Source organism: Olea europaea, unplaced genomic scaffold (assembly GCF_002742605.1).
Source record: "Olea europaea var. sylvestris unplaced genomic scaffold, O_europaea_v1 scaffold921, whole genome shotgun sequence".
Taxonomy (NCBI): Eukaryota; Viridiplantae; Streptophyta; class Magnoliopsida; order Lamiales; family Oleaceae; genus Olea; species Olea europaea.
This window is the reverse complement of record NW_019267693.1, coordinates 77,554-90,342: the sequence shown is the minus strand read 5'-3', so window position 1 is coordinate 90,342 and position 12,789 is coordinate 77,554. Positions and strand designations below refer to the sequence as shown.

Genomic DNA, 12,789 nt, shown 5'->3' with positions numbered 1-12,789 from the left:
CATATTTTTCAATAAGATAATATTATATATAAAAATAATTATATATTTATTATTATTATTTTTAATCTTTCAACTATACATTCTCCAAAAAGTACTATCCCAATATATATTTTCTTCCAAAATCACATTCAAATGGATCCTAAACATGGGCTTAACATGTATTATTGTGATCACTTTAGTCCTCGTTTGGCCCCCATTTTTTGAAATGAAAATGGATGGAATAGTTTTTTTTTAAAAAAATAAGTGGTTAAAAAAAGAAAAAATTTCGATGAGAGGAAAATAAAATAAAATTTAATGGGGCCAAACGACGGCTTAATTAATTGGTGAATGGTATATCCCACTAATTATTGAACGGATAAGACCGACACGGATTAATCGCTTCTCTCCCATGGGAGAAAGCTTTTGATTCGTCTATAAAGTGGACAAATCTACAAAGGATTGCACACAGAGTGAGAGAGTCGTTTCATTTCACTGTCGTTTATATAGAAATCTGTCAAGCGATATAATGGCGATGAAGCGTGTAGCTACTTCTGCAATTCGTGCTTTTAATTCTTCAGGAATTCCATCTAGTTCTTCAATTTTCACCAGAGAACTCCATGTAAGTCTTCTTAATTTGAATTTTGATCCTTCGAGCTGAATCCCCTGTTTAATTTTGATAATCGTCTACTTACTTTTTTAAGCTCAGTATAATTGAATTCTGTAATTGCTGCATCGACTTTTTGAGGATCAACGGCTGAAGATGCTATCGATAATTCCTTTACTTTTCCGGGCTCTTGTGATTTGTTTCAAATGACGGCGTGTAATTAATTTTATTGTGTATAAAGTTGAACATTGATTACTTATCACGGTTTATGCTAGATTGTTAACGTTTGGTACATTTGTAGCATAATCACTTGGCTGCTCAAGATATTTCTATTTGCCAAAATACTAGAACACGACTCATTTATTGAAGCTTATCTGTAACGTTTGACTCAGCTTAAAAGTAGGTAAAATCTTACATTTCAAAAATAAGTTGAAATGCTGTCCTAAGCACCGATGACATGTCACATCATTAATTAATGAATAAGTTAATAGTATGTAAAATGAATTTTCACCAATTAATTGATGCATCATGTCATCGTTGCTTAACATATAGGAGATCATTACTGTCAAAATAAGTGTTTTGAAAGTAGCTTTTACATAATTATTTTTGACTAATATTTTTTTTTTTATAATTTTGAATTTACTTGAGAAAAATTTACTTGTAATTAAACATTTTAGCTTAGTTAAACATGGCAGCAACATCCAAGTTTGTGTTCCTCTTCTGTTGCAATGACTTGTATTCTAGCAGTGATGATTTCTTTATATGCAAACAGGCAACACCTGGGAGCAAGAAGATTGTTGGGGTCTTTTACAAGGCAAATGAATATGCATCCATGAACCCAAATTTTCTGGGATGCGTTGAGAATGCATTGGGTATACGTGATTGGTTGGAATCACAAGGTCACCAGTACATAGTTACTCCTGACAAAGAAGGGCCAGATTGTGGTAACTAGTCACACACAAGAATTTCCTCAAAATTTACTAAATTAGATATTGAGTTAGTCCGGTGCAATACTATCTTGTCAACCAGTAAGCTATATTGACAATTGTATGTTTGGTAGCATCATCCGATCTTGTATAACAAACATGACCTATATGTTCAAATTGTTCTAATATGAGTCAGTCTAGAGCTTTCGAACAAGAATAAATCAGGCTTGATTGTTTGTATGTGGGTTGGCAGCTTATGTTCACGAGCTACCTAAACAACTTGGATATCGAAAAACAGAGGCATCTACAACCATATTGTACAATTGTTTGGATTACTGTTGTGTACCTACACAGGATTATTGGAAGTGTCACAAATGAAGATAGATTTGCTGCCATACCGTGAAGACATGTTATTTTTCATGCTTTGAGTTCTACATTGTTTACTATATGTTATTTCATGCTTTGAGTTCTACATTGTTTACTATTTAATTTATTGTGTTAAAATGTCTTTTGCAATGCTTCGTTTGCAGAGCTTGAGAAACATATTCCTGATCTCCATGTGCTGATAACGACCCCCTTCCACCCAGCTTATGTTACGGCTGAAAGGATTAAGAAGGCAAAAAATCTGCAACTGTTGCTCACAGCTGGTATTGGCTCAGATCATATTGATCTGAAAGCTGCAGCTGATGCTGGTTTAACTGTGGCAGAAGTCACCGGAAGCAATACTGTATCAGTTGCAGAGGATGAACTTATGCGGATTCTCATTCTTGTTCGGAATTTCCTTCCCGGATACCATCAGGTTACTACTGGCGATTGGAATGTTGCAGCTATTGCTCACCGAGCTTATGATCTTGAAGGCAAGACCGTTGGAACGGTTGGAGCTGGACGTATTGGCAAACTTTTACTGCAGAGATTGAAACCTTTTAACTGTAATCTACTCTACCATGATCGCCTTAAAATGGATCCAGAGTTGGAGAGTCAATTAGGAGCTAAGTTTGAGGAAGATCTTGATGCAATGCTTCCAAAATGTGACATAATTGTCATCAACACCCCTCTTACTGAGAAAACAAAGTAAGTTTATTCTTCTTTCTACTCTCAAATTTTGAGCAGATCCTCATTAATTAGCATTTTTAAATGCATTCCTCAGCATGACACGAGGCACACAAACTTATCCGAACTTTATTCTGTGTTTCAGAGGGATGTTTAACAAAGAAAAGATAGCTAAGCTGAAGAAGGGAGTTCTAATAGTAAACAATGCTAGAGGGGCTATCATGGACACACAAGCAGTCGCTGATGCGTGCTCCAGTGGGCACATTGCAGGTACTTTGAAACAAAAATATTGCGTAGTGGATTTGGAATTGGAAACGACTCCATTCTCAATGTTTTAACGAGATCAAATCTAACGCCCCAAATTCCTTACACCACAAATCATATTATCTGCTCTATTGTATTCTAGGAATGAAAGAAGATGTGCTGGTGTGTTTTCCACTCTTAAAACTATACTTCCATTGTTAATTCAGGTTACAGTGGGGATGTTTGGTACCCGCAACCAGCTCCAAAGGATCACCCCTGGCGTTACATGCCAAACCAAGCTATGACCCCTCACATATCTGGAACAACCATCGACGCACAGGTATTGGTTTATTTATTTCACCGTGCTTGTTTAAAATTTCTTAAATTAAATTAAGCTGTGGGTCCCACAAAATTGTGGATAACAAATGGGCAGTAAATTGTGGGTCCATAGAATGTGTGAATAAAAAAGTTTATTTCACCGGCTTAATTTAAGCTTTGCCAAACATGCACTTTGTCTCATCTAATGAAAGATGTAGAAATGTATCACTAGCATATTGAAACCTTGTGTAACCATGGTGTTGCAGTTGCGGTATGCAGCCGGCACCAAGGACATGCTCGAGAGGTACTTCAAGGGAGAGGATTTTCCTCCACAGAACTACATTGTCAAGGACGGAGAACTAGCCAGCCAGTACCGTTAAGATGCCTCAGCTTGTCAAGTTTGATCTCTGTAGGTCGTGTCATATGTAGCAGTTTGCTACTTCAATAAATCGACCTTGTCAGTAATAATTTCCATCGCAGAAAGTAGTTGCGAGAATTGTTTTGTATGGATCATAAATTTGAAGTATGACTGTGTTGCTTAAATAAATTTCAAAGAAGATTAAAGTGAGTGGGTGAAGTAGAGAGCTCGGTGTCACGGGCCTAGTTTTGTTACACCCGAACAACTAGAACCGTGCGGCCTTAACGTTCTACAATTCCTGCACCTCACGAGAAAACGTTAAGTCAGCCTTTTCACGCTCACAAATAATTTAACCAAGGAGGCTAAATTATACCCACGTTGAGAGGAGAATTTTGAAGTAAAGGATATATGAAAAACAAGTAAGGTCGGGAAACTTTCTTTGTATATATGAAAGGGAAAACTTTACAATCTCTCTAATGAATAAACTCTCTTCACTCTTATATTCTCTACACTTTCTAACCTCTACTCCATACCATTTACAAATGAGAATACCTCTCTATTTATAGAAAACTTAAACCTCCTTAACCTTCCACTTTACAACTTGCGCTTGGTTGTCGCCACCTCGTGCTTGGTTGTCGCCAACTCATTCTTAGTTGTCTTCAAGTGGATGGTATTACAACTTGCATTGCAAGTTGTCGCCAACTCGTGCCTAGCTTGCATACAACTCGCGCCTAGCTTGCACCGTTGATATTTATCCTTGCCAACTCGTGCTTAGCTTGCATACAACTCGTGCTTAGCTTGCAAGTGGCCCACAAGTGGACAAGTTGTGCAAGTTGTCCACTTGCATCCTCAAAATATCAGGCTGCAGGTCCATGTATTTTTCCTCTCAAAATGGCTGGGTCGGGACTTACAAAAACCTCATTAATGCCCTGGAAAATTACACGATCTAGGCAGCCTGCATTCTGCCCCAAAACAGTCTACTTGCGTCCCCAGCCTGTGTCGACCTACATCCCTTGCCGAATCTGCTTGCGTCCCCTATCGCAAGCTATTCCGTCCTTTTGAAACGCGTTACCCGCGCCATCTTGCGATCGCTACCGGGACGAATCGAATACGATCGCGTGAGGCATAAGTCACTCCCCCACTGAATTTGACGATGCACTCATCGCCATATATCGCTGAAGCATAGACCTTGTTTGCCATAAGTCTATCTCGTTTTCCCACCTTGTGCCATGACATTCCCGTGTCATGCCAAGCATTAAGTCGTGACCTTGCGATCCGTGACATCGGGCTCACCAAATTTGATCAGTTGATCAAACACAGGCTCAAATTTCTAAATCAATTGAGTTGCCTCAATTCTCTGCAAGAGATTATTCACGGTCTTGAAACTTAAACCATTAATTTTAACTCAAAATTGAACAAAATCAATACAAAATTTTAATTCGACATCAACCCTGGATGCACGAGGATTAGGGCTCAGTTTCACCCACATTCTATACACCAAAACACCCCCAACTCCATTGCCCAACTTCGATTCCAACACAGAGAAGATTGACCCTCAAAATCACGAAGAATACAATGAAGTCATTAACCAAGAATGAAGAAGACGTCCATAAATTTTGGTGTGCAATGTTCAGGCTTTTTCTTCATAATGCATCAAATCACTAACCGTCACATTTATATTAGTGAACGACTACAAATAATTTTATTTTCAAATAGTGAAGTTCGATTAAGATACATCATCTCCCCAGGGTTGTTTGGCAGCACAAAAGCTAACCATCTTAACAGTAAGAATTTATTTTAATCAGTTACCTATAAGTATATATCCAAACGTATTTCCTTTTAGTTGGTGGCTTTGAACTTAATCTTAAGGGTGATTATATTGCTATCATAATTTTTACATGATACATCACAATTTAATTGCAGTTAAACTCCTCAATTTTTGCTCATTGTAATAATTATTTCCTTAACTTTTTTTCTGACAATTTCTTATCTTTAACATTACATTAATCAATACATCTCATTCTTAATAATGATTTATATCAAAATATTTTGTTTTTATGTTTTGAAACGAGGGAAGAATAAACTTGAGGGATAACTCAGTAGTCAGGTCTTGTGTTTACTCTCAAATGGTCACCAATTCTAGTCCCCTCAGAGTCGTTGATGTGAGTATTTAGCTGTAAATTTCAGGGTCCTGTGGAATTAGGCGAGTTGCTCGTAAACTGCTCCAAACACCCATGGTCATAAAATTAATAAAAAAGACAAGGGAAAATTTTTTTTTACACTTTTTTTTACTTATTTTTAAAAAATATGATGAAAAATAAGTTGTTTTACTTCATTTCAATGGGCTTTTGGATATGAAATTGTTATGAAATAGAAATTGTTTTAATTAATAAAAACTTTGAGGATAAGAACAACTTGAGAAATTGTTACAGACATAAGTGCTATAATGAAAAAAGATCAATAGCTTTAAGTACAATTAAAATATTATGCAAAAAATAAAATTTCAGGACTGCTAGTCAAACAGGGACTCTAGACAGTGTATTAAACAGGGATTTACCTCAGCCCTTGATAAGAATTTATCGAGGGCTGAGGTGAATCCCTGTTTAAAACCCTGTATAAAGTCTTTGTTTCAGAAGCATCTCTCAAAAAAGTCGTAGTGTGAATATTGCCTTTTTTTTTTTTTCCACATTCTTTAGTTCTTCCAGTTTTTTCCTTCTTCCTTTCAATTTCCTGTTCTTAACTCGTAATTTCTCTCTTAACAGAGGTTTAATTCCACAAAAGAAGAATCCGCACAATGCAGAATATGATCTCAGGCGTTTTTCTGCAGTTAGGATGAGGGTTAGATAATCAGAAACAATGGAAGTTGATTTGCACTTGAACGTAAATCGACAAAGCTATTGTTTCTGGTTCTCTAATTCTCATCCAAACTTGCTACAAAGAAGTATACCTGCATCATTTTGGCACGTTCATGTCAAGTTCACAAAATTCAAGAATTTCAAAATTCATAACATTTTGGTACGTTCCATTTCAGTAAGACTTTGAGAGTAACGATTTTCCATACGTGCTTTTATTTATGGTGCGACTAACAATTTTACAATTTATGATGGTTGGAATTTGGTTCAAGATTAGACTTTGAGAGTAACGATTTTTCATACATGCTTTTATTTATGGCGCGACTAACAATTTTACAATTTACAATGGTTGGAATTTGGTTCGAGATTATCAAGAAAGTGGAAGTCAATGATCAATTAATAATCAATTTTGCCAATACAATGTCAAATATTAAAGAATAATTCATCTTGAACAGGCTCAAAAATAGAATTGCAGGAAACAGATTGACGTGTGAATTAATGATTGTGTGTTATGGTTTTTCTTCTTCTTCAAACTTTCCAATCCCGAGTCAACACGTGTCTTCCCCGGTTTTGAATCTATCTCCAAGCTTGTTTATATAGCACGTCTGAAAATTAAAGCCCGTGCCATGTTTTTTACTAAGGCTTGGTGAACCTGACTGTTAATTTATCATCAATTAACATGCATGAAATAAGTCCATGTTTGGTATCATTTTTTAATTTTTTTTAACAACATATTTCATGGGATCCATAATTTTTTTTTATCAAATTTTCAATCGTATATTTTATCAAAACCTGTTTAAAATATATTTTTAGCAAAATCAAACATGGGTTAAAACTTAATAATTTGTGGATATTCTATTAATTTGAAATTGTCTAAGAGTCCATTTGACTAACTTTTGTGAAGTTGAAATGAGATTTTGAGACTCAAAAATTGATTTTAGAACCGTTTCGTTAATTTTATAAAAATGTATTTTCTAGTTAAAAGAGTTTTTAGTAGAAGATGACTTAATGCAACTTTCTCTAAAAGTTCTATAAAAAAGGGAAGCTCTTTTAAAAATTAGTTTTCGACACCAATTAAGATAACTTCAACAAACTCTTTTACAAGATGTAAAAATAAATATAGAAACCTTACCAAACAGACCTTAAGATTTCTAATATAGGTTAATTATGAGAGGGAAAAAATCATAAATCAAGCTTTAAGTATGGCTACTTCAAATATCAGGCCCAAAGTTCTAAAATGCAAAAATCAGGTTTCTGTTAATTAATTAAGAATATTTTATTAATCAAATATATTAAGATCACATATATACTATTCGTGGTCACAGATACGTACTTAAAGGTCACAATATCACATATTATGAAATTAATTGATCATAGATTTTTTCATCGGTTACAGATCGAAAATATTATACGTTACAATTTTTTTTTGTCGGTAACAGATTTTCAAATTAGTTGGTCACATATTATTTTTAAGTCACAAGTTATCGAATTTTTAGGTCACAATTTATTTGTCCATCACAGATTTGGTCACAAATTATTTTTAAATCACAAGTTATAAAATTTTTTGGTCACAGATAACCAAATAGTTGGTCACAAACCACTGTCACTCGCCACCAACATCGCCTTCACACCATCGCCAGCACCACCACATCAACATCATACCACCACCATCATCACCACCACCACCGCACCACCACTACCCCAACACCGCACCACCACCACCACCACCACCATAGTATCAACACTGCCAAAGGTACCGTACACAGTACCAACAACACCACCACACATACCATCACAAGCAGATCACACCAACCCGTCACAGACTCACCACTATCGCCAAATCCACCTTAAATCCACCGCACCACCATCTACATCGTCCACCACCAACACCATCAACATCTGCGACTTTTACCGTTCAATTTTCGGCAGCACAACTGGTTACGATTCTTGCAACAAATCGCCGTTCAACGTTCTGCAAAATCAGTTGCCATCTTCGGTCTGAAAAGTAATGGCACAACATATCTTTTCGGCGGCGATTCTTCACTCGGCGATGCTGCTGAAATTATTGGAGTTTGGAGGAGTGGGTGGAGATATTTGGCCGCCGAGCTCCTGGCAGCAATGATGGCAGGCGGCGACAACAGGAAATGATTGCCGGAATGGTATAGATGGGAGAGAGGCGAGGGTGTGTTTGAGCGAGAGAGGAATATGAAATGAAATGAATTAGGGTTTTAATATATAGGGACTTGATTTGTGCACAATAAAACTTCATCCTAAACTTTTGAACTGTGATCTTTAAGTACCTGGATTTATGTAATTTCCACATAATGAGAATGGAAGTAATTTGGGCTTAATCCAAGTGGACAGGCCACTTTGAAATAGCCTATTTTGGGCTTAATCCATGTGGACTGGCCCATTAGAGTCGACCGGTCTGGCGAATTGCCGATCGGCTCTCTGAATCTCTCAGTTTAACACTCTAGGGTTTAAGAACCAAGTTTTGAACAAAAAGGCCAAAAATGGCGTCGAATTGTGCTAGAAAACTCGTTCCACGATCCCCTGCTTCTGCAAAGACCTTATTGAATCGCATCCAATCATCGCCTTCCATTTCCACGGGACCACCGAAGCTCATAGGACAAGCATCCACCACCGGGGTCTCTCAAGTCTCCCCTCGCCACCGCTCCTTCTTCTCCTCCAGGTTCGCATATACGTGTTCATTTTTATGTTTTTTGCTAATTATTATTGATAGTAAGATTAATATGTGGTTTATGAATATTCAGACTACCGGTGGAGCTGAGTTGTGGTGAGTCATTGATGCCACTGCACTCGGTGACTGCCTCTGTATTGCTAAAGTCAATGCTGTCATCTAAGGTTGGCCAATGGGGCTGTCTTTCTGAAGGTATGCATTGGAGCACGATTTCTACATTACTTATTAATTACTGAATTTGTCGCCATTGAAATCTTCACGAACATTTTTAGAAATGTAAGAGTGCTGCAGTACTTGTTTGATGCTCAGCTTATTGACTCATTTACACTTATTTGGATATTTTAAATATTTGTCGATAAAGCTCAAACTGTTTTATTTCTTATTCATATGAAAAAGGTATATGATTCAGCCTTGTTTCATCTAAAAGCTTAAGAATAGCAGCATTTGTGACATTGTGTCTTGTGGATTTTTATTTTGGGACTTGAGTTTGTTTATTATGATGTATGACTATGCATCTATTGAGTTAACATAATCACTTAATGACTAAATAACACTTGAATTTTGTTTTGTCCACTCACCTCTTGTTAAGACTTGGGATTCCATCTTAAATGGTCAATCTTGTTAAGAGGAGTAACCAAAAACCTTATGTTGATGTATGTTTTTATCTTTATTCAATGTGAAATTTTATCCCTTAACATGCCTACAAGATGTTGTCTCGTTTGAGCAGACCAATCTTGAAATCCGTATGCTCATTTATTGAGTTTTAATCGGATCGAATCACTTTTTGGAGTTTAATGGGCTTTGATATCATGTTAAGGCTTGGGGTTCCATCTTAAAAAGTCAGCCTTGTTAAGAGGAGTAGTTTAAGACCTTATAAGTTGGTTTATGTTTTCATCTTTATTCAATGTGTGATTTTATCTCTTAGCACCTTTTAAGGATAATCTCACTATGCATTAAGCTCTGGGAGTTGAAACATAAGGTAATACTGACAAGGATTTTTATGTCGGAGTAAACCTAAATGTCTTTAAATGTGAGGAAAAAAAGGGGTAAAAGATGATGTCATTGTTTACAACATAATAAAACTTTCAAGCATTGACGCCTAACCTGGATGTTAGGAACTCCACTTCTACTGGGACTAATTTATTGAAGAAGGAAGACATACGTTGTTTTTATCAGTATTTGTATCAAAGTGTAGTAGAGTATGAATATTGGGGGTGTAGGCAGATTCCCATGGTGAGAGAGGGAGGGGGGGGGGGGGGGTGTATGCTATTAAGATATTGAAAAGAATAGAGGTAATGGTCTACTAGGTATTTATAGAATTTTGTTTGTACTACATGGCTACTGGTCGTCTTAATAGGATGTTACAAATGCGCATGAGTTTGTGCTACAATTGGTCTTTTAAAAAAATGTAGCAGTTTCTAAATGCATAAGTTGTGCTATATGGACATCGCAGTTTAAAGATTTGATTACCAGCAGACGATGTGACGAGATTTGATTGAGTCAAAACCTCACTAACCAAATAATAAAAAAAATAAAATTGTGCCGTTTTCTTTTTGTCAAAATATCAATTTGTAAAAGAATATCTAAATGGGGATGTACAACAATCATTTTCTAACAAGATATTACCCTGCATTTGAGGACTGAACAAACTACATTAGAGTAATGAAATATCCCATGGCATCATGTCTGCTCAAATCCAATATATTAAGCCACCGGTGATTCTGTTCTCTTTTTCCTTGCCTTATTGTTTTATGTGCACATTTAGGGAGGGAGCAGGTTTTCATCATGCAAATTATACGGTATTAATAAAATTGTTTTGGATGTGTGTGTGTGTGTGTGTGTGTTTTTTTTTGGTGAGTGTGTGTGTGTGTGTGGGATGGGGTGGGGGATTTTGCTCTGTGACAGGTTTTGCTACACCACTATAACATTCCCTTTAAGCTCTTGGGCATACAAGATGATGAGAAGACCACCTCGGATAATACCATCCTTGTTCTTTCTTTGACGAGAATTACTTGTAATGTCAAATGATTATACTTGTGTGTTAAATGTGACTGCACGATTTATTCAGTCTCCTTAATTTTTGAAATGTTACACTGAGATTAACATTGAAGGTGGTAGAATTTCCTGATTATTTATGTTGTTAATGTACTCACTTGCCTCTGAGCTATATTCAAATTGGTTGAGTTCATAGCCATCCATTCTTCGCTTCTTTTAGCTTAAATGCATGATATATATGTAAAACCATTGAAAATGCACAGAAGTAAAAGGTTTCTTGATCACCGTTTCCTAGTCTACTGGATTTGAAGGTTGGTTTTTAGTTTTTACTATAGAGGGAGACAGTTGAGATGCCGATAAGATTGAGTTCGAGAAAAAGCTTTTATTTGTTCAGTTGTTCTGCACGCCCAGGCTCAAAGCCAGGGCTAAATATGGGGGGCCAAGTGGCGCCCCCCTATTGGAGGGGGGTCTGAAAATTTCACCCCCCCTCCAGTAGGGGGGCGCCACTTGGCCCCCTGTATTTAGCCCGCCTGGGCAAGAAGTATTTTTCTTATTTGTTGGGCTCCTTTGTGAATGTTTGCCTAACCTTTAAAAACTTATGAGTTTTGATAGAAGCAAGTTTTTGTTGATTAAATTTGAAATGAGTTATTTTGGTAGCATCTCTCATTTTAGTCAAAATTAGTAAGTTTTTACATATTTGAGAACATAAATGCTCCATGTATTGTGGCTTTTGCCTGTCAGTTGTAAGATATTTACATGGTGAATGCAAGATAAATTTCTTCCATTTGATTGTTGGCAAAGCAATGAGTCATGGTTGTGGTACCAAGTAAAAGTGTCTTAACTTATAAGACAAAGCCTTGTACGTTTCATCATCATGATGTTATTAACAAATTCTGGATCGAATGAACTATTTCTCAAAATAGAAACTGCTCTCAAATTGAATTCTTGTACAAGCATTAATTTGTCAAGAGAAGAGACTATATGTAGTTTTGGAGAGAGATACAACAGTAAACGTAGATTTCATTATCGACAGAAATCCTGCAATCAAATTGTGCCATGAACCCTGAAGAATCGTCTTCAGAATAGAAATTGCACAAATATGTGACTGATCATTGAATACAACTAATCTTTGCTGTAATGAATGAAATTGATTGCTTGACAAGTAATCCTTAGATCAAAAGTCTTGAAAACATTACAGACTTGAATTAATACGACAGGATTACATAAACACAATGAATTACTATAATAGTTAACCTGCAATATTGTAGCTCGGGTTGGTAAGATTATTTAGGCCAGATACTACCTGCACTGACTCTATAACATCTCCAACCTTTAGGTCTGCCAAAAAATCCGAATCCGAACACTGCATACTGACCATCCAATACGTTGGCATTGCTAGGAGTTAGTTCACTTTCGTTTAATCGCCAAAATACCTGGCTCGAACCAGAGTGGTTATCAAATTCCTGTCAGCAATGAAATTAATTGATTTAGAAAAGATAAATAGCTACCAAATTAAGTGAATTCTATGTGATTTTGTCAAATCAGTTCTATGTGTTCAGAATTCTCACCTCTCTGGCCATTGCCTTAGTTCCAAATGCATTAAATGGAAGCATCATTTGAACCTTGTTGTTAAAGAACAAATAACTTAGCACCGAACTGCCAAAGGGGTCTCAAAAGGGCCTTTCATGGTAACAATATAAGGGTATCTCAAAACTTACTTCCAGAGTTTCTCCATATAAGGGCGCCTTTTCTCCATTCACCAT

At 36.4% G+C, this 12,789-nt stretch overlaps 2 protein-coding genes and 1 long non-coding RNA gene across 3 annotated transcripts; 2 read left to right on the top strand and 1 right to left on the bottom strand.

Moving 5' to 3' along the window:
• Positions 1 to 298: 298 nt before the first annotated feature.
• Positions 299 to 3,688, top strand: LOC111392352 (formate dehydrogenase, mitochondrial). Its single transcript, XM_023017687.1, has 6 exons — positions 299 to 598; positions 1,356 to 1,527; positions 2,040 to 2,580; positions 2,705 to 2,829; positions 3,030 to 3,142; positions 3,387 to 3,688. The coding sequence occupies exons 1-6, from the start codon at positions 506 to 508 to the stop codon at positions 3,498 to 3,500; spliced, it is 1,158 nt and encodes a 385-aa protein (XP_022873455.1). The 5' UTR covers positions 299 to 505; the 3' UTR covers positions 3,501 to 3,688.
• Positions 3,525 to 4,979, bottom strand: LOC111392353. Its single transcript, XR_002702250.1, has 2 exons — positions 4,761 to 4,979; positions 3,525 to 3,705 (listed from the first exon to the last, which is right to left on the bottom strand). It is a non-coding gene; the product is annotated as an uncharacterized LOC111392353 (long non-coding RNA).
• A 3,770-nt stretch (positions 4,980 to 8,749) lies between these two features.
• Positions 8,750 to 11,229, top strand: LOC111392348 (protein NUCLEAR FUSION DEFECTIVE 6, chloroplastic/mitochondrial). The gene is made up of 3 exons (XM_023017682.1): positions 8,750 to 9,022; positions 9,105 to 9,223; positions 10,937 to 11,229. The coding sequence occupies exons 1-3, from the start codon at positions 8,844 to 8,846 to the stop codon at positions 10,954 to 10,956; spliced, it is 318 nt and encodes a 105-aa protein (XP_022873450.1). The 5' UTR covers positions 8,750 to 8,843; the 3' UTR covers positions 10,957 to 11,229.
• The last annotated feature ends 1,560 nt before the right edge of the window (positions 11,230 to 12,789 follow it).